The 22,032-nt window shown below is 43.0% G+C and overlaps 1 protein-coding gene across 1 annotated transcript; it reads left to right on the top strand.

Moving 5' to 3' along the window:
• Positions 1–18,596: 18,596 nt before the first annotated feature.
• On the top strand, positions 18,597–21,828 carry LOC123188958 (NADH dehydrogenase [ubiquinone] 1 alpha subcomplex subunit 2). Its single transcript, XM_044601252.1, has 3 exons — positions 18,597–18,855; positions 18,958–19,064; positions 21,562–21,828. Exons 1-3 carry the CDS (start codon positions 18,770–18,772, stop codon positions 21,654–21,656), a joined length of 288 nt encoding a protein of 95 aa, XP_044457187.1. The 5' UTR covers positions 18,597–18,769; the 3' UTR covers positions 21,657–21,828.
• Positions 21,829–22,032: the final 204 nt, after the last annotated feature.

Genomic DNA, 22,032 nt, shown 5'->3' with positions numbered 1-22,032 from the left:
CTTCAAGACTTTGTGAGCCTTGTCGAGAATGTCAAACTCCTCTTTGAGTCTAGCAAGATCAACCCCAAGCTTTGCCTTCTCGGAGTTTAGCACACGAGAAACAACAAGAGCATGATCAAGATCTTTCTTTAATTTAGCATGATCATCATTGTGAGACTCCTCAAGAGCTAAACGAAGAACACACTCTTCCTCAAGAGCATTGGAAAGATCCGAAATCTCATCGGCATAGTCACGACTATGCCCCTCCATCTTAGAGATGGTATCTTCGTGAGCCTTGTTCATGTCATTGGCTTCACCAAGTTGTTCCAAGAGAGAAACAAAGTGCTTCTTGGATTTACCCTTGAGTTTACCCATAAAGGCCTCAAACTCATTCACCTCCACATTAGTTCCCTCATGTTCATCAATGCTATCCGTCGAAGAAGGATGATTAATGATGGTAGTTTTGATGTTGGGGGTTACCTTGTTGGTGGCTTTAGCCATGAGGCACTTGGCGGTGATGCTCTCGTTGGGTGAGTCGAAGAGAGACACCCGTGGAGTCGTTGCAATGGCAACGGAGGCCATGGCAATCGACTCGCCATCTTCATCGTCGTCATCATCCTCATTGTACTCTTCTTGTACCACCAATGCCTTCTGAGGAGTCTTCTTGGTGAAGTTGCTCTTGTTGGGGAACGACTTGGCCTTGTCCTTTCGGATGAGCTTGCCACCATTGTCTTCCCTCTTCTCATAAGGGCACTCCGCAACAAAGTGGCTTACATTGCCACAATTTAAACAAGCTCGTTGCTTTCCCTTTGCGCCACTTGAATTGTTCTTGTTGAAGTTGTGCCTTGAGTTCTTCTTGCTCCAAAATTGCCTTGAAGCAAGGGCCATGTGTTCATAATAGGCATACTTCGTATCTTCGAGGTTGCTCTCCTCTTCTTCCTCTTCATCCTCTTCCTCCATACTCACCTTGGCCTTTAGAGCAAGGTTGGGTTTATTTACTCTTTGAGAGCGAAGTACCGCATTGTCGGCGGTCTTGTCCAAGATGCTCATAGCAACAAACTCATCCAACACATCGCTTGAGGACAATGTGTGGAAGTCCGGCCTTTGACGAATGACGGAGGACATGGCTTTGTGGTAGGGCATCATTGCCTTAAGGAATTTGCGCTTGATCCAATTGTCATCCGTGTCCTTGCTTCCATGATCTCGGAGCGAGACCGCGAGTTTGGTTACCCTCTGATAGAGCTCATGAGGTTGTGGATCTTTGGGCGATTGGAGGAGAAGGACTTTGCAAATAAGAAATGTTAGCACAAGATCTACAGAGAGGTCAGAAGAGATCACCACATCTCAGGTTAGTTACACCGTCCATGGCGGTGGCTAAGGCTTGCGGTGTCGGGGAAGAAAGAGGAGGAAGAAGACCTAGTGCTCTGTGCATTAGGTGGATTATGTGGAGTGGGTTAGTTTCTTAGAGGGTTCAGGCCCGTTTTAGTTTTGGGATGTAGACAGATGGCAGAAATATAAACTCAGAACTCTTTTTTAGCCTGTTTGTCTGCTGGGCTTTTTCGATTGACCATAACTTTAGGCCAGTCAGTTTGTTCTGTCCGGTTCTGTATCCTTTGTGTTTACAAATCGACTGACATGTTTCTGAAATCAGTCGATTGATAGGTAGCCACTCCTAAAAATAAAGTCATACAGTTTCCAAAGGTGAGCATTAATTTTTAATTGCCACTATTTCTCAAAAAAGGAAAATAATTGGAGCTACATGTGACCGTAGAAAACATTTTTAAAGTAACCAATGTGAGTACAACAAAAATTCCGTAGAGTTGCCATGTGAGCATGAAAATATGTACTAAATTTTGTCGTGTTTCAAGAAAAGTGTTATGAAAAATGCCAAGTTACTATATAATTATTTTTCAAAAAAATCCCCGGTGACTTGAGAACAAAACATCATAGAGTTTGCCATGTGGGTGATCAATTTTTTGTTATACAATTTGCGATGACTTTAAATTTTTATCACTAAAGTTGCCATGTTGAACTTATTGACATAGTATATACAGAAAATAATGCCCTAGAAAATTTGCAATCGCTCGAGCCGAGAGCATAGCCGCCGCCTGTTTTGACATGGAGGCCGCAGATCGAACCGGCGGAGATGAGCAAGGGGTGGCTGATCGGGGAGTCGAGGTCGCGCTCGGGATAGGTGACTCGGCCACAGTGATGCCAGACCCCATGGGGTGCCCTCCCCCGTTCTCCATCTTCCCTCCTGGAGAACGGTAGATGCACAACCTCTTCAAGCTGGGGGATGAGGATGCACTGCGCGCCATGTCAGCCCGCGAGAGATTGGACCCATACTGGTCCACGTCCATTAGAGGAGGAATGGACTCGCACCACAACATCTGTGGTGTATCCAAAGCGGCAAGGCGATGGTCGGCCCCTACACTAGCACGTCGAAGGTAGCAACTGCATCTTCGACCACCAACGACGCCGCATGCCCAGTCGGACCCGAAGACACCACCACCACTGAGGAAGCACCACCAGTAGTCGCTGCCTTCGATTTGCCGCCCGCCGCATCCCACTCAGCAGTGTTGAGGCTAGGGCTTGATTCCTCCTCCTCAACATCTTGGTTGTCATCAGTAGGGGGCGCGGTGGAGGGGGAGATGGGGGCAGTGGAACCAATGGACCACGCATCTCAAGATCCACCCTCATCATGAAGCCGCTGAGGCCACAGAAGATTTCAAACAGCCCATTGATCTTGGTCGGGTCCCTGCACCAGATCATAGGAGCACCCTGTGGCCCACCCATATCTGGGCACACGATTGTTAGTTCATCAACCCATATCTCTAGTTGTTTCTTCACTCATAACACTCCCGGTGATGATCGTAGTTTCAGGAGTTCATGTATTCACTATGTGTTAATGCTTTGTTCCGGTTCTCTATTAAAAGGAGGCCTTAATATCCCTTAGTTTCCAATATGGACCCCACTGCCATGGGAGGGTAGGACAAAAGATGGCATGCAAGTTCTTTCCATAAGGATGTATGACTATTTACGGAATACATGCCTACATTATATTGATGAACTGGAGCTAGTGTCGTATCACCCTAGGTTATAACTGTCTCATGATGAATATCATCCAACAAGTCACTGACCAATGCCTACAAATTTATCCTATAGTGTTCTTGCTAAGTTACTACTGCTATCATCATTGTTACACTTGCTACAAAACTACTGCTATCACTGTTACCGTTACCATTATTGTTGCCACTATTATCAAAACTATCATATTACTTTGCTACTGATCACTTGCTGTAGATAATTAATCTCCAGGTGTGGTTGAATTATCAACTCGGCTGCTAATACCTTCAAATATTGTTTTGGCTCCCCTTGTGTCGAATCTATAAATTTGGGTTGAATACTCTACCCTCGAAAACTGTTGCGATCCCCTATACTTGTGGGTTATCAAGACCATTTTCTGGCGCCTTTGCCGGGGAGCATAGCTATATTTGTTGAGTCACTTGGGATTATTATCAATTTATCACTATGAAGAATCTGAAGGATGCTAAGACTAAGATGTTTCCCTCAAGATGAGGGGAGGTAAGGAACTGTCATTCAGTTCTGCTTTAGATTCACCTTCTGTTATAAGTAAACTTGCAACACCACCACATGCTATTACTTCCAATATGTCGCAAGTTATTGATGGTGCTACCTCTGCTATGGATAATGCTTATGATGATGCTAGTACCTTGCTTAATGATGATATGCCACTTGGTGATTTTCTTGATAAACAAATTGCTAGAGTAATACAACATGATGTTGTTGAATCTGATGATGAGCTTGAAACTGAAACTCCTGAAACACCTGCTAGAACTAGCCCTCCTAGATATGAATTGCCTAAGGTACCGGAAGGTTATGTTATGAGTGAAGAAACAACTAGAGATATTCTTGCTTGCAGAGATAGAGATGATCTAGAGAAATTATTATGCAAGTATAAGGAAAATTCTCTGAATGCTAGAATGAAATGTGATCCTAAGTTTGCTACTTCACATATCTTTATTCATGATAAGGATTATGAATTCTTTGTCGACCCAGAGTTAATTACTTTGGTTGAATCTGATCCTTTCCATGGTTATGAAACTGAAACTGTTGTGGCACACCTTACTAAGTTGAATGACATAGCCACCCTTTTTACTCAAGATGCGAAAACTTGCTATTACTTTATTCTCATATTATTTCCTTTCTCATTGAAGGGTGATGCTAAAGCTTGGTACAATACTCTTGCTCCTGGTTGTGTGCGTAGTCCCCAGGATATGATTTATTACTTCTCTGAAAAATATTTCCCTGCTCATAAGAAACAAGCTGCCTTGCAGGAAATATTTAACTTTGTTCAAATTAAAGAAGAGAGTCTCCCACAAGCTTGGGGGAGGCTTTGCCAATTATTTAATGCTTTGCCTGATCATCCTCTTAAGAAAAATGAAATGCTTGATATCTTCTATAATGGACTAACCGATGCTTCTAGGGACTTCCTAGATAGTTGTGCCAGTTGTGTTTTTAGGAACGAACTGTTGGACAAGCTGAAGAATTATTGAATAACATATTGGACAATTATGATGATTGGACTCTTCCTGAACCACCGGCTAAACCCACTCCGAAGAAGAGGGGTATATTATATCTCAGTCCTGAAGATATGCAAGAGGCAAACAAATCTATGAAGGAAAAAGGTATTAAAGCTGAGGATGTTAAAATTTTGCCTCCTCGGGGATATACCCCGCGGTATGACCCGGCCGGAGTTGTGACTCGGTTGGGACTTGGTATTTCAGTGGTAAGCCGGCAGACAATGGTAAGTCGGCAGACAGTGGTAAGCTGGCAGATAGTGGTGAGCCGGCAGACAATTATAACCCGGCAGATAGTTATAAGCCGGTAGACAGTGGTAAGCCGGCAAACGGTTATAACCCAGCAGACAGTTATGACCTGGAGATAGTTATAACCTGGCAGACAGAGTCGCCTAGGGTTAATAAGTCTGAGACGTTAAGAAGCCCAAGATATTAATAAGCCCATGGAGAAAAGCCCGTGATGAGAAGTCAAAATAGTTTAAGTCTTAATCCGACTAGGACTCTACATGTAACCCGCCCCTTCAACTTATATAAGGAGGGGTGGGGCGCCCCAAGAGAGTCAAGTTTTTCTAGACGTCTCAATAGACAAGTTCCGTGAGTTGGACAAATTAGGGTTAGACAAACAAATCTAAAGCTCTCGAGATAGAGCACACTTGTAATCATGTTCATCATCATCAATATCAATGAAGCAGGATGTAGGCTTTTACCTCCACCGAGAGGGGCCGAACCTTGGTAAAACCTCGCGTCTCTCGTCCCACTCAACCCCTCTCAAGCTACCACATAGATGCGTTAGCCTCACGACTAAGTCCTCACACTAAGGACATCTGCCGTGACAAATCCATGACGCGTCTTCTACTGCCACAAGTTGCTAGATTGAGCTAGCCCTGGCCTCAAACATTATCAAAGAAGAGGTTGACCCGGTGGGGTAAAGAGAAACCTCAGAGGCCGAAAAAAGGGGTCAACATGACCCGGAGGATCACTTTTGAGCCGCCCGATGCTGCGATTTTAGCCTCCACCTCTGTCATCATTGCTGCAACCCTACGGCTGATAATTTTCGGTCAAACATATCAAGTAAAATCCATCCTGTCAAGTTTCTATTGATACATTTTTATTTTCTTCGAGAACGTGCAAATTCTTATGCAGAAATCATAATTGCAAAGGAGACCATCAAATTATGGCCCTTGCCTACGTTGGGTGGATCAATGGACAAGGTCATTTATAACCCGTCGAGATTCAACATACTTCAGCAATCCGCTGTTCAACTATATGCCGGTTCATATCATGGTCAAGTATGGAGAGTCTCAAGCCAACTTCTCGAGTAGTCTTAAGACTCGGGGGCTATGATGACATGACTCAGTAAATGTTTGAGCAGATTCAAGAACTCCGGGTCATTGGAGGGAAGATAACCTGGTCCCGGAGGTTACTGCTATATTGATGAAAATTTAAAGGCCGTCAGAAAATTTCTGGCTCAAAATGAAGAATGCCGGCTTAAAATATGGTTCAAGGGAAATCTGTCTTTCCCCAAGATTTGAAGCTCTCAATGTCCGGTTTAAAGAATTTCCGGTTCAAAAAGAATTAATCTCTCGCAAGTTCGAGTTCTTAGAAAAATTAAAGGTTGCCAAAGAGAACTTGCTGCCATGATGCGCGGTTCAAACATGGGTATCCTGCTTCATGGGCTTATCTTATTATGGTCACTTGGGGGCTTCCTACTCATCGAGCATAGCTATGACTACCCTTTTGATCTGGCTTGTACGCCATAATTACAAAATACTTGGGGGCTTCCTGCTCATTGAGCATAGCTATGATTACCCTATTGATCCGGCTTGTATGGTTGGAATAAAATATTACTTGGGGGCTCTTTGTTCAACGGATAAGAGTTTTATGACCCTTGTAATGGGCTTGGAAGCCAGGCCTGGAAGCCAGGTGTACTCACCTAAAAACCCAGGTTATCCTGCCATTTTAAGTCTACCACTCCGCCCAGATTGACTGGAATGACTCGCCGTACTTTTGACAAGTCAATCTTATATATACCCTAAACTTGTCAAAGTAAACCGATGATTGGTCATGTGAGGCCCCGCTTATAAGGTTTGCATGAAGGTTTAACTCAGCGGTTGTGCAGCCCTTTGAAAGCACTTGATTTTAAGGCTTGGCGGCCTATGAAAAGCCTTGGTTTTATCTTTTGATTTATATTTGAAAGTTTTTTGAGGTTCATCTTTTATGACATGTTAATACATTGTTGAAAACCGATGAGAGCTATGATGCCTTATGGTTCATATATGAAATTACCCGATGTTTATTAACCCGGCTTGGTTTTGGACATTAAAGTTGCCAGTGTGTGATGATTATGCACTTGGAGTTCTGGCTCTAAGCTTTGGGATGTTACCCCTTATTACCATTTGGCGTTGTAAGCCGGCGGTATAAACAAATTGATTAGGGCGTTGTTCTCTCAATATTTGGGTTGTAACCCTTACTGCACGACATAAGATGAGTCAGCAGTGTTACCAAATATCACAGGTATGATATTTTTTTGTTATGATTATATAAGGTTTTTCTAAACCGGCCCTGGATTTTAACTTTACGTCGCCAGTATGTTTAGGCTTGAATGGACTTAATGCTAGTCTTTTCCATAATTGCATAAAGCTATATTATGTTTGGGTTGTTACCCGCTTTGGCTTTTGACGTTAAATCGCCAGGGCATATGTTGTTTAAACTCTGTGCAGGATTTGCAGAGCTATGACTTACATAAATGATTAAGTTCAATCCCATCATCAAAAATTGAAATTGGTGTTTCAAAGGGGTTATCAATTATTGATTTTCACAAAGGCTATAAGCCATCGGGTTACAAAATTCCTGGATTACAATGGATGCGCATTAAGTCGTCATCGGCCAAGAGCCATTGAGTATTTAAACTCCGGATTTACTTGTCAACTGATAAGGTATTCAAATCTTTAATAGCCAAAACTGGCTGGATTTTCATGATGATATTGAATGATTAAGGTTTTCATACCGGATCATATTATTCAAATCTTGAATAGCCAATATGGCTGGATTTTTATTATGGCTATCAATAACCAGTATTATGATTGAGATTTTCAAAGTCGCTTCAGCGCAATGGCTATTATTTTGTCAATGGATATGATTTATTCTACAATGGAAGGAATAGTCTCGAGTCGTTGCAGGCTTATGACCCGACACTTGGGGGCTACATTATTCAGATCATGATTATATCCAATATGGAAGTCCCAAGTCGCTGCAAGCATGCACCATGACACTTGGGGGCTAATGCAAGGTCATTTCTTACTTGCCTCGTTGAAGACCCAACTCATCACATTGTAATGAGCCGGCCCTTGGGGGCTACTAATTGCTCCTGTCAATAATTCAAAGTACACAAGCTAAATCCATTATATTAAAGGGTCCATTGCTTAGTTGGTAAAGTACAAGGCTCTTAACCTCATGGACGTGGGGTCAAGCCCTATGATAGAAGCTACATCATATGATGTTATTTTCAATAGAGTATATGTAAAGTCCCAGATCAGTATTATCTTACTGAGTCGGCCTTTGGGGGCTACACTGGTTGAAGTTTTCCTAAGTATAAGGCAATTACAAGTCCCAGGTTGCTGCAAGCATGACAACACGGCACTTGGAGGCTACACATGTGGAATATTCAGTTTTGACTAGTGATTGAGATGAACAGCCTGGATTTCTTCAAGGTTGCAACATTTATATTGAAGCAAGTCTTAAGCTGTTACTATGCTCCCTTCTTAAGACTTGGGGGCACAAGTGATACGCACATAAGGGAGGTACACTTTCAAGCTTGATGTTAGCAACAATTATGACCCAGTGCCATCAATATTTACAAGCCGGCAATTTTGGCAATGATAAACTAGCAAGTTTTACATCTTTAATCCGACTGAAGATCAGATGAGTATTTCAAAGACCAATATTTTTGTTAAGCATTGGGAGCTGAGTCAAATGAATTATTCTTCACAATATTTCTCCGTGAGAAACCAACGTCAGCAAATTGGGGATGAAGCTGGCCTATTGACTCGGATTTTCTAGAAGAAGGAAATGACAAGGAAATAAGGATGATCAGGTGTCGGCTTACAATTTTTAACCCGGAGCACAACCTGTCAAATTTGTTCTTGGTTTTCTTTGCATGATCAGTTTAACATGGATAAATCCAAATTAAACTGGGGGCTAATGTCGGGGATATACCCCGCAGTATGACCCAGTCGGAGTTATGACTTGGCTGGGACTTGGTATTTCAGTGGTAAGCCGGCAGACAGTGGTAAGCCGGCAGACAGTTATAACCCGACAAACAGCTATAACCCGGCAGACAGTGGTAAGCGGGCAGATAGTTATAACCCGACAGACAGTTATGACCCAGAGATAGTTATAACCCGGCAGACAGAGTCGCCTAGGGTTAATAAGCCCGAGACGTTAATAAGCCCGAGACGTTAAGAAGCCCAAGACGTTAAGAAGCCCATGGAGAGAAGCCCGAGATGAGAAGTCAGAATAGTTTAAGTCTTAATCCGATTAGGACTCTACATGTAACCCACCCCTTCAACTTATATAAGGAGGGGCGGGGCACCCCAAGAGGGTCAAGTTTTTCTAGACGTCTCAATAGACAAGTTCCACAAGTTGGACAGATTAGGGTTAGACAAACAAATCTATAGCTCTCGAGATAGAGCACCCATGTAATCATGTTCATCATCATCATCAATATCAATGAAGCAGGATGTAGGCTTTTACCTCCACCGAGAGGGGCCGAACCTGGGTAAAACCTTGCGTCTCTCGTCCCACTCAACCCCTCTCAAGCTACCACATAGATGTGTTGGCCTCACGACTAAGTCCTCACACTAAGGACATCTGCCGTGACAAATCCACGACACCTCCTATTGAAGAAATACATGAGCTTAATACACCACCACTGCCTAAGGTGGTAGAGGTAAATTCTCTTATGAAGTTCAATGATAATGACAATCCTCACAATATGCATCCTAGCCAATGCCTTTATGATTTTGAAAATTATATTAGAAAATAAGATCACTTCAATGCAAATGTTATGAAACAATTGAAATACAATTCTGATATGATTGCTTGCTTGAGTGACTTGTTATTTAGAATATCAAATGATGTTAGAGGTGTTGGAAAACATGCTTCTATGGTTCAAACCCAGTTAGAACAAGTTGCTAAATCCCAAAGATAATTGCTTGATGAGATGAATAACAATATGCATGACTTTGCTGTTAGAGTTGCAACTAGAGGAGGTAAAATGACTCAGGAACTACTTTATCCTGAGGGACACCCAAAAAGAATTGAACAAGATTCGCAAAGAGCTAACACCAGTGCACCTAGTTCTTCTAAAAAGAAAAAGAAAAAGAAAAATGATAGGACTTTGCATGCTCCTGGTGAACCTGAAATAGAAAAACCTCCTGACATAGATAATGAAGTTTCTATCTCTGATGTTGAAACTCAGTCTGGTAATGAACATTCACCTAATGATAACGAAAAACACAATCCTGATGTTCATGAAGACTCTCAACCAAATAATAAAGAACCAAGACAATGATGTTGAGATAGAACCACCTGTTGATCTTGATAACCCACAACCTAAGAATAAAAGGTATGATAAAAGAGACTTCATTGCTAGAAAACACGGTAAAGAAAGAGAACCGTGGGTTCAAAAACCTATGCCTTTTCCACCTAAGTCAACTAAAAAGAATGATGATGAAGAATTTGAACGCTTTGCTGAAATGCTGAGGCCAGTCTTTCTGCGTACTCGCTTGACGGATATCTTGAAAATGCCTCTTTATGCAAAGTATATGAAAGACATCATCACAAATAAGAGAAAAATACCAGAAGCTGAAATCTCCACTATACTTGCTAATTATACTGATGAAGTACCTAAAAAACTTGGAGATCCGGGAATACCAACTATACCTTGCTCTATAAAAAAGAATTATGTGAAAACTGCTTTGTGTGATTTATGAGCTGGTGTTAGTGTTATGCCTTTCTCTTTATATAAAAGACTTGATTTGAATAAACTCACACCTACTAAAATATCTTTGCAAATGGTTGATAAATCAACTGCCATACCTATCGGTATTTGTGAGGATGTGCCCGTTGTTGTTGCTAATGTTACTATTTTGACTGACTTTGTTATACTTGAGATGCCCGAGGACAACAACATGTTGATTATCCTTCGTAGACCATTCTTGAATACTGCAGGGGCTGTCATTGATTGCAATAAAAGCAAGGTCACTTTTCATATTAATGGTAATGAGCATATTATGCACTTTCCGAAGAAACAATTCCAAGTGATTGTATTAATGTTATTGAAAAATCTCCGACAATCACTATTGGAAGTTTTCAAATACTTATTGTTGGAGACATTCATATCCCCATTGAGGTAACTTAGTAATTTATGGAAGTTCTTCGTTTCATGCTAATCGAAAGTGGTTGTTAATAAGACTTGATCAACCTTATTAATGGATCATTTTTGAACGGTATGAAGTTGATGAATTTAGTAAGCACTACTTTCTGTCCCTACTTTTAATTTTATGTTTTTATTAGTTAAATAAAATAAAGTTCCATGTTTTGTCAGTTTTTTGATTTCCCCGTGCAATAAAAAATGACCCAAAAATAAAAGTTCTCATAATGCCCTGAAAATTTAATACGTTTTTTCTGAATATTTAAGATTTTTTGGTGCAAATAACATCAGAGGGAGGTGCACCAGGTGGGCACAACCCACCTGTGCGCGCCAGGACCCCCAGGCACGCCCTGGTGGGTTGTGGTCCCCACATGGCCCCCTCACTTATCTCTTCATACCACATCATCACCTACCTCTAGAAAAAAATCTCCATTGCTCCCTCTCCCGTGTTCTTGCTCTCAAACCCGTGGATTTCGACCTCTTTGCTCGAAGCTCCGTTTTGGAAACTGTTTCGGGGGATTGTTGCTTGGTATGTGACTCCACCGTTTGTCCAATTAGTTTTTGTTTTAGTGGTTTATATTTTGAATAATTAGTTACTCTTGGTGCTGCTATAGATGAGCTTGCATGTTGAATTCTTAGTGTTCTAAGTAGTTTGAATGCTTGTTATGGCCTCTATGTATCCCTATGAGTAGTTGCTATCAATCTTATAAAGTTTTGTTGATAAATTTTTGTCACCCAAAAATTTTCAAAAAAATTTATGCGAACATGATGAACTTGTTTGGAAGGAGTTCTTCGAGGAGGCGATCCTCGAGGGCATCTTCTAGTGACAGCTCTGCTCGCCAGTCATATGTTGAACCAAGTGAAAGTTCCACTCGAGATGCCGTCACCAAAACATGCTTATGGCATTGCGATGAATATATGGTGCGTGTGGGTATTAAAGAGGAATTTGAGCAATATGTTCACAATGCCGATATCGGTCCCTACATTTCAGATAAGTGTGAACAACGCCACCTTCTCACTGAATCATTTGTCAAAGGATTTAAATTCCTCCCCCGTGAGTCTAGGGTGTCGTTTATGCTTTATGATAACCCATTTACCATATCACTAGAGAATTTTGCTTACCACTGCAAACTCCCATTCTGGGGTTCGCTTGATGAACGCCAAGCGCTGAGTATCAAACATTCTTGTCTAATCTTTGTTACTGTGAGACGAGGGGAGTGACACAAGGTAGAATAAAGAGCATTCATTTTCCCGCAATTCAGTACTTTGCATTATTTAACGGGAAATGTATAGTAGGCAAACAAGACTATAGTACACTTTGTGCTCCGGACTTGAGCCTCATCCACACCGCTCTCACCGGTGAAAGGAATTATAACCATGGAGTGATTATTGCACGCAAACTTGAGCACAACGCTATCAGTGGCTATTTCTATGGTGGAATATATGCCACGCGTTTAGCACGAGGGCTGGGTGTTGCACCTTTGCCCTTTGATCCTATCCTACCCATGCAGTATTTAGATTTTGACACTTTAAAAGAACATAAGATTCTCAAGGGAAAGGTTGACAACTTCACTTATAATCTATTGTTTAACCAAAAATCTGTTGTGCACCCATATTTGTCTATGCCTGCTCTTTTTGATTATCATAACAAAGGAAGATATTTTGTTCTTGAGAGCGAGGACCGAGCTCATAACGCATCAGTGGAGGCAGCATGGCAGGCCGAGGCATCAGTACCGAGAGCCTCCATGAGCTACCACGCCAACTACTATCCAGATTACTGATCGACTACCAAGTTAGGCCAAAAGCCTAAGCTTGGGGGAGTACGTGTTCTCACCGACATTACATTCATGTCCACTTATTCATCTTGTCGGTGTTCACACTTTTTCATTGTATCATCCATGTTTAAATTTTATTTTTCTTGCTTTCTTCTTGTGTGTTTGAAAAACTATAGAAAAACCAATAAAAATAGTTGTAGCTAGTTTACTTTCCATGCATGCTTAGTAGTAATATTAAAAAGAAAATCCAAAAAGATTTCCTTGTTCTTCTTTTTGCTTGTTAGGAGCTTTCCTGTGTAAATAGTTTTTCTCGTTTTTGTTTTTCCCTTTTATTTGCTTGTTCAAGAAAACTGAAAACTCCAAAAATATTTCGGTGTGTTTCTCTGAATTTCTTTTCTTTTATTCGAGTTGTACCAAGGAGAAGACCACGATGAAAATGTTGAGTGGCTCTCATATGAATAACTGTTGAACTAATAAAGAGCCCATTTTACCTTGTCTTCTCCTATTGAATAAAATGTTTTGCAGATTCTAGCTTAGTCCATGTCACTCTTTCACTATTATTATTTTCATATCGTTCGGTCGTGCAAGTGAAAGACAATAATGACGATATTTGATGAATTGGCCGTGGCAGAGAGAAACTGGTATGAACTTGACTTGTTATGTCTGTGTAAATATGTTTAACCTAGTATCCATGATTCATCCCATTATGATTAAACATGTTTGCAATGACAATTAGAGATTATAGTTTCTCATACCATGCATAAGTAGCTGGGAGTGAATAATGGTTTATCTTGAATATCAACATTGCGTTAAAATGATTGTGATGTAGTATGATGATATGCTATCCTCCTATGAATGTTCGAGTGGGTTGACTTGGCACATGTTCATGCATGTAATTGAATCAAAACCAAAATAGCCTCTATGATATTTATGTTCATGGTGTTCATATCCTACTCATGCTAGTGTCCAATGTTACTTATGTATAATGCATGATCACAATCGTTGTTGCTCTCTAGCTGGCCGCTTCTCAATCTAATTGCTAGCCTTCGCCTGTACTAAGTGGGGATTTTGCTTGTACATCAAAAACCTTGAACCAAAAGTTATTCCGGATGAGTCCACCATATCTACCTATATGCGGTATTACCCTGCCGTCCTAAGTAAATTTGCATGTGCCAGCTCTAAAAACTTCTAAAAAATATCTATTTTGTGTGCCTAGATCGTTCATGGACCAATAGGAGGTAGTTCGTATCTTCCATGCTAAGCGGGTTATTCTCAGGTCGAGTGTTTATTCACCCACCATCGCACGAGAAAAGGGCGGTAATAGGGATGCCCAGTCCCAAACTGCAAAATATAAAAAGAGTTAATCGCTTGAATAATCAAACAAAGACTCCCAATGAAGTCAAAACCTTTACTTTTTATCGCTTGGGAACCGCCACTAGCTTGTTTAGCATGGGAGATATTGATAACTGATAGTCGTGAAGTAAATGAGAAGGGTGCATGTCTCAAAATATCATTTATCTCTGTTTTAAAACTTGAGCTCTGGCACCTCTGCAAATCACTGCTTCCCTCTGCGAAGGGACTATCTATTTACTTTTATGTTGTGTCATCACCTTCTAAAACAAGCGCTAGAACCTGAGAGCACAACTGTCATGACTTATGCATTGTGTGTAGCTAATGTTGGGTGCATCATGACTGAATCTTTTCTATCATGAATTACAATGTTTAGTCGCTACTCGGACTTTGGAGGTGCTCTGCATTTATGTTTTGTGGTCTCAGAAAGGGCTAGCGAGATACCATTATTGTTATATTATAGCATGGTTGTTTTGACAACATGTTGCCATTTGAGATGTCTTATTATTGCTCGCTAGCTGATTGTGTCATTGATATGAGTTAATATAATCTTTAAGAGTTATTTTCGGCATGGTTAGTTATAATGTTGGCTGAAAACATGGGTGCTGTTTAAACTTATTTATGCAAACAAGAGCAAAAGAGTTCATAAAAGTTTCTCTTTTTTCACTTTCAGTTTATCAACTGAATTGCTTAAGGACAAGCAAAGGTTTAAGCTTGGGGAGTTGATACGTATCCAACGTATCTACTTTTCCTAGCGCTTTTCCACTTGTTTTGAACTCTAATTTGCATGATTTGAATGAAACTAACCCCGGACTGACGCTGTTTTCAGCAGAACTACGATGGTGTTGTTTTTGTGCAGAAATAAAAGTTCTCGGAATGGAACGAAACTTTGTGAGGAATTTTTATATAATATATAAGAATTTCTGGAGCCAAGACCTACCGGATAGGGGCACCTAGGTGGGCACAACCCACCAGGGTGCGCCCCCCTCTCCTAGCATGCCCAGGTGGGTTTTTCCCACCTGGTGGCCCCGCAGACCCTGAAACCAACGCTATAAAATCCTATTTTTCCAGAAAAAAATCAGGGAAAAAGAATTATCGCGATCCACGAGATGGAGCCGCCATCACCTCCTGTTCTTCATCGGGAGGCCAGATCTGGAGTCCGTTTGGGGCTCCGGAGAGGGGGATCTTCATTCTTCATCATCACCAACCCTTCTCCATCGCCAATTCCATGGTGCTCCCCACCGGGAGTGAGTAATTCCTCCATAGGCTCGTTGGTCGGTGAGGAGTTGGATGAGATTCATCATGTAATCGAGTTAGTTTTGTTAGGGCTTGATCCCTAGTATCTACTATGTTCTAAGATTGATGTTGCTATGACTTTGCCATGCTTAATGCTTGTCACTTTGGGCCTGGGTGCCATGATTTCAGATCTGAACCGTTTATGTTATCACCATTACATCCATGTTCTAGATCCGATCTTGCAAGTTATAGTCACCTACTACGTGTTATGATCCGGCAACCCCGGAGGGGCAATAGCCGGGACCACTCGTGGCGATGATCGTAGTTTGAGGAGTTCATGTATTCACTATGTGTTAATGCTTTGTTCCGGTTCTCTATTAAAAGGAGGCATTAATATCCCTTAGTTTCCAATATGGACCCCGCTGCCACGGGAGGGTGGGACAAAAGATGTCATGCAAGTTCTTTCCATAAGCACGTATGACTATTTACGGAATACATGCCTACATTATATTGATGAACTGGAGCTAGTGCCATATCGCCCTAGGTTATAACTGTCTCATGATGAATATCATCCAACAAGCCACCGATCCAATGCCTACGAATTTATCCTATAGTGTTCTTGCTAAGTTACTACTGCTATCATCACTGTTACACTTGCTACAAAACTACTGCTATCACTGTTACCGTTACCGTTACTGTTGCCACTATTATCAAAACTATCATATTACTTTGCTATTGACCACTTGTTGCAGATAATTAATCTCCAGGTATGGTTGAATTGACAACTCAGCTGCTAATACCTTCAAATATTCTTTTGGCTCCCCTTGTGTCGAATCTATAAATTTGGGTTAAATACTCTACCCTTGAAAACTGTTGTGATCCCCTATACTTGTGGGTTATCAGATGCCGACCGCCGAGGGGACACGGATCCACGTGCATCGATGCCACCGGGCCGCTCTCTCGACCACGACTCCATGCGAGTCGAGAACTGCGCCCGGAGGTCCTGCTCCCGTGCCAGCTCCCCCGCCGTTACCGGCGACTCCTCCTGAGGTCGCTTGTTTTGGTTGTGCGCATGCAACCTCCTCTCCTTCTGCACCCGCCTCGCCTTCGCCACCAACTCTGGTGCCACCGCCATCGAAATGAATCGAGCACTTCGCCCCCACCTCCTGATGTCTCGTGGAGCAGCAGGAAACCCTATCTTGAATGGCTTGTCCCCTCTTCGAACCTACCACCAACGCTTATAAGGAGGTCGGCGCGCCACAGGGTTTGACAAGATATGGGCCGACCCAAACATGGCCCATCACAACGCCATATGACTGTAGCACTATCAGGGCAGGGAGCAGGACTGTGGGGGACAATAGCTTGGTGGGGTAGGAGAAAAAAAGGGAATGAGGTCATGGTTGCACCCATGGCTCTCTATCTCTCTTGCAGCGCCATTGGGGGATTTGTAGCCCTGCGTGTGAGATCGAAGTAGAGTAGGAGCCCATCCATGGCGAGCAGATGGACATGAAGTAGTACAGAAGACATAGATGGACTCGAGATGTAGAGTAGGAGTCGTAGCATTCGGCACCGCTCCGCCCGCTCCGGGAGCAGAGCTCGGGAGCAGAGTCGATCCGAACAGGCCCTAGGATGAGGGGAGAAATTAGTGGTCGAGAGATTGACTGTGCTTAGGGTGCTTGGGGCTCACCCATTAGACGCGTGGATGTGCGATGGTAAAAGAGTGTGCGCTGCGTGAGGCGACCGAGGAATCATTTTTCTTTGGTAAACATTTGGGGACGGTGCGCCGGCCGAAGCTTCGGCTGGTCGCGTCCCACACGCGAACGCTGCAACGAATCCAAACGCGACACGTAAGGTGCAGGGACCACCACTTGCATCGTCCTGTTTTCTTCTCCACTCGTCTTGTTTTCTCCCTTATCTTCTCGCCTGAGCCCACCTCGCGCCGCGCTGCAGTTTTTTCTCGCTGCAACCTCCTCGACCAGGCCCGACAGCATCTCGCCGGAGATGAGCTGCCAGCGGAGGTGGCTGCTAACCCCCCCCCCCCCCCCCGAGGCAATTCTTCCTTCGCACGGGCGCCTACCCCATCCGCGTTTCTCTACAAAAGACAACGAGGACGGAGGCACGGGCGCGGCGAGGAGTTGCGACGGCGGCGCATGGCGACTGCGCGACCTCGACGGCGGATTGCTACGACCGCGCGACAGGTGATGTTGCAACTGTTGGCGCAAGTTGCTGGAACCAGACGACGGAGGAGCTGCGACCAGCGGTGGAATTTGTTACAACCATTATGCGCCTATGATGCGCCCCGGATGACAGTGACAACGCTTTTTTGTTGCAACCGCGTAGTGTTTCTGCTACTACCAGCGACATAAATTGCTACTACCAACTGCGATTTTTGTTACATTCATTTGAAAAGGCGATGGTACCCAGACGACAAAGACATTTTTTTGCTGCAACCGAGCAAATTTTTGCTACTACCGACTACAGGATTCGCTATATCATCCATGAAGAAGATGCAACCCTTGACAGCCACGACAACGTTTTGCTGCAACCACACAAAATGTTTGCTACTACCATAGGCAGTAACTGTTACCACCATTCACGGCGGTGACCGGTGACTGGAAATCAGAAAAGTTGCAACCGGCGACGAAAAAAGCTTCAACCGGCTAGAAAAAAAGCTTCGACCGACGATATAGAAAGCTTCAACCGGCAATAGAAAACGCAGAAAGCTACAATCGTTAACACAAAAGCTTCAACCATATATTTCAAAAGGTTCAACCAGAGACCGACGACGAAAAAGCTGCAGCGGCGAGCCGTTGATGCACATGACTGTTTCTATGCACCAATGGTGCTGCGACAGATGCTGGAACTGGCGGCCCCGCCATTGTTGGACCTGGCGGCCGCCATTGCCGCCTTTTTTGATGCAGTTGGTACCTTTTTTACTGCAGCGAAGACGGTGAGCGGCAGCCATGGCGAGCCACCGATGCGGCGAGCCACGAGGAACGCGGGGTGTGGTAGATGGCGACGGCGGCCAGAGTCAACGATGTGCGGCAGATGAGGAAGACGACGACCGAGCCTACATTGAGCCCGTTTGATACGTGCATGATCGAGCGGTTCCGCGCTTCGTGTTAGACAGATCCAATGGCCCACGCGGGACCGGCCCAAAGTTAACGCCCTTTTTCTTTTTCCCGGGGAAATATACTTTTGTGGAGACGGAACCCTAATCTGACGGCCATACACCGTTTTCCGGATCGGACGGCGTGAATGTGAATCCAACGAGACAGCCGCAGCTGGGCAGTTCGTTCGTTCCCCAGCAGAGGAAGATACAACCCAGGGAGAGAAGAGAAGGGGTCCGAGAAGAGAGGAGAAGAGAAGAGAATCCAAGGAACGAGCCGGCGGCGATGGCGTGGCGGGCGAGCCTATCCCGGAACGTGAAGGAGATCCGCTTCCTCTTCTGCCAGTCTTCCCCTGCCAGCGGCCCCGCCCGGTAGCACCCACGCACCCGCTTCTCTTCCCCCATTTCTCTCTCTCTACAATCGGTTCGTCGCTCGCTTATGTCGTGGTGTTGGATTTCTGATCTGATTCGCAGGGAGTTCGTGAAGAAGAACTACGGTGACATCAAGACCCGCAACCCCACCCTCCCCGTCCTCATCCGCGAGTGCTCCGGCGTCCAGCCTCAGCTCTGGGCGCGCTACGGTAAGCAGCCCTCGATCCCATCTTTCCCGGGAACCCGAGATCTTGCTCTTGCCATGGTTCCCGGGAGGGTCTGTTCCGGTCTATTGATCTTCGGAACCCTCGCATCTTGCAAGTGTGAAATGTTTCTGTTGGAACTACCGGATCTTGTTATCTTGGGGGACATGGCAAGTGGGGACTTGGGACCTGTCCAGATATCCATGTGAGGTTGTACGGTTCCACAGAGATTTCCATTGTTCATCTCGAAATTTTGAGCGCGTGACATGGGAGGAATGTTCATCTTTATGTGTGGGTGGAAAAGAATTTTGATGTGCCCAAATGCTGCCCTCACCGCTTGTATCACACAGCATAGTGCATCCATTTTGTTTGGTTTTCCCGTGCTCTGTCATTCTTTGCTATAGGTTAACTATATAGCGCATTAAGATGATTTAGTATCAGAAGTAGAGTTTTGCTTCGGTATACCCCCACTTAAAAAGGCTGAGGATGTGAGATGGGAGGAATTTTCATCCTTATGTATCGGTGGAAAAGAATTTTGATGTTGCCCAAATGCTGCCCTCACCACTTGTATCATGCAGCATAGTGCATCTATTTTGTTTGTTTTTCCGTTGCTCTGTCATTCTTTGCTGTAGGTACACTGTAGCACATTAAGATGATTTAGTATCAAATGTATATACAATTGAAGCAGTTACATAAGTACAGTGAAGTTAATACATCGAAAACATGGCATAAACACATATTACCACATTGACTAAATGAAGGTCAGTCTATGATTGCCAAAAATCTGGAATGCTTGATAACTTTGGAAATTTGACCAAGTTTGAGCTTGTCAGACAAGATGATAGAACCAAAACTGCAGATAAACGTGGATAACTGCAATAAGCTCTTTGGTCAGAAAATTGGGATTATCTACATCTACACTACCTAAAAAAGACATGGCGTTCCCATTTCGCTCAACCTTCATCTGCCTCCATTCCATGCTTATAAAGCCAAGAAAAATCAGGGGAAAGCCTGCTACAACCCACGCACGCACGTCCATCCTCCTCTCTATTCCCTCTATACACTGGGTTTGTTTTTTAAAGGTTAATCAGGTTTCTGTTTTTTAGATAAAGAGATAGGGGTTGGTGGAGGAGCAAAAATTATTTAACAGTAAATCAAATGAATAATACCGCATAATGTACATGAGTATTCTAAAGGTATATGTAGACATGATTGATGTTAAACATTAGAATGTGTATGCCCGTTCCAACGCCAGGCAATTAGCTAGTGTAAGTCAAAAGCCTGGCTTATGTAAGGGATAGCTTCCTTCTCCACCAGTAACAAAAAACAACATGATTGTTTAAGTCGTCTTCTCGTATAAACAGAAGTTGGGAATACTTGTGTGTGGTTGAATGCAACAGCTTGATGAAATTGCTTCGTGCCCCTCTAGAAAAGTTGTTGTAGGAAACAAACCAGGAAAGAGTTTGGTCTGATGCCAAATTTTCTAATATAAGGTAGGATATCCTTAATAAGCATTTTCTTGTAGCCTTTGACTACTATTGTTCTGCTTGTCATAACTCTTCTATGTTATTATCATGCAAGTATCCAAAGAAATATGTATGACTGTATTATGCTTATAGAAGTAGGGCCTTAATATGTCAAACGGGTTTTATCTCATAGACCCGCAAAACATATACTCCAATAAATCTATGCCAATGAAGTCTTGATAAGCGACATTGTGAAGAAAACAGATTCTTTTTGGAAAATCTATTGGCCCATTTCAATTTGTAAGTTACCCTTGGGAGCCACATATTTTGATTTTTGGTGTTAGCTGCCGCGTGTGCTATCATTTTTTGTTTCGCTTGAGATCTACGACTCGGTGCGCAAACTCCGGCCTGTCTGCAGCTATCTCGACTCCTGATCTAGGTCGATCGGCTGGGTTTGGGATTTGGAGCTCATTCTAACGAATCCAGTAATTATTTGATGTAGTTTATCCTGGGCTCAGGCTCAGCTGTCTTTCTTCTCAACTTATAACCTGTTACAAAAGTTACATAGTACTGTTAGGCAGGCATGCTACTGATGTTAAAGGTGTGTCTGGAATGTTGATGCCTACAGGCTTCGAGCTATCAAAGAAAGGAAGCACAGATTAAGATCATGTATTGGGCTTTGAAATTCTGTACACAATGCTCAAGATGGATACATGTTAATTACAAGAACTAAATGATAAATGAAGAGAAGGCTATGAAATCGTTTACTCAGTTTCGGCACTTGTGTGTTGCACTGTCAATATAGAGATAGATCATGTACTGAAGGAAGCGGACTACCCATACTAAGTTACTAACTGAGAAAAGGTGATAAACTATTGTAGTTTTGCAAACACAGGGCTAGGCATGTTATGATCAACAAATAACTGAATATTGATTGCCAAATACACCCTTTCTTTTGTTTCATGCATACAGTATTGGATTAATGAATTGAAGCTAATGTATAAGGTATGTTGTATAACTGTGTGTCTACTGGTCAGATATGGGCGTGGAGAGGTGCGTGCGCTTGGACGGCTTGACAGAAGCCCAGATCGACAAGAAGTTGGAGGAGCTAGCCAAGGCAGGAGTTGCGTAAAGCTAAAAACTGTCAGGCTAGCCAAGTTTCCTTGCGTTAAATCTTCACAAATAAGAGAAAAGTTAACATGGGATGTTACGTTATCTTGATTTCAGTACCATGACTGTACTCAAGTGTTGAATTTGTACAACTGATTGCTGAGAAAGTAACTATTTTTCCTATCGTTCTTCAAGGACTGTTTTCACCAGATAAGTTCAATTTCTAAAAACCATACTGGTCATACTTCGTATGTTACAGATGGGGTTTGGTTTGTTCTCGATGGTTTTTGCATGGCTGTAGATCTTGCCTACCTGTAGTTCAAACTGTTTTGGATCTTTTCCGAAAACTTTCACGTGTGATTTTCATGAAATTTGCTTCTCCGCCTACAGCTAAATAC

The sequence above is a fragment of the Triticum aestivum genome, chromosome 2A, assembly GCF_018294505.1.
Source record: "Triticum aestivum cultivar Chinese Spring chromosome 2A, IWGSC CS RefSeq v2.1, whole genome shotgun sequence".
Lineage (NCBI taxonomy): Eukaryota > Viridiplantae > Streptophyta > Magnoliopsida > Poales > Poaceae > Triticum > Triticum aestivum.
Note: the sequence above shows the minus strand (reverse complement) of the source record. Positions and strands in the feature narration are given on the sequence as shown.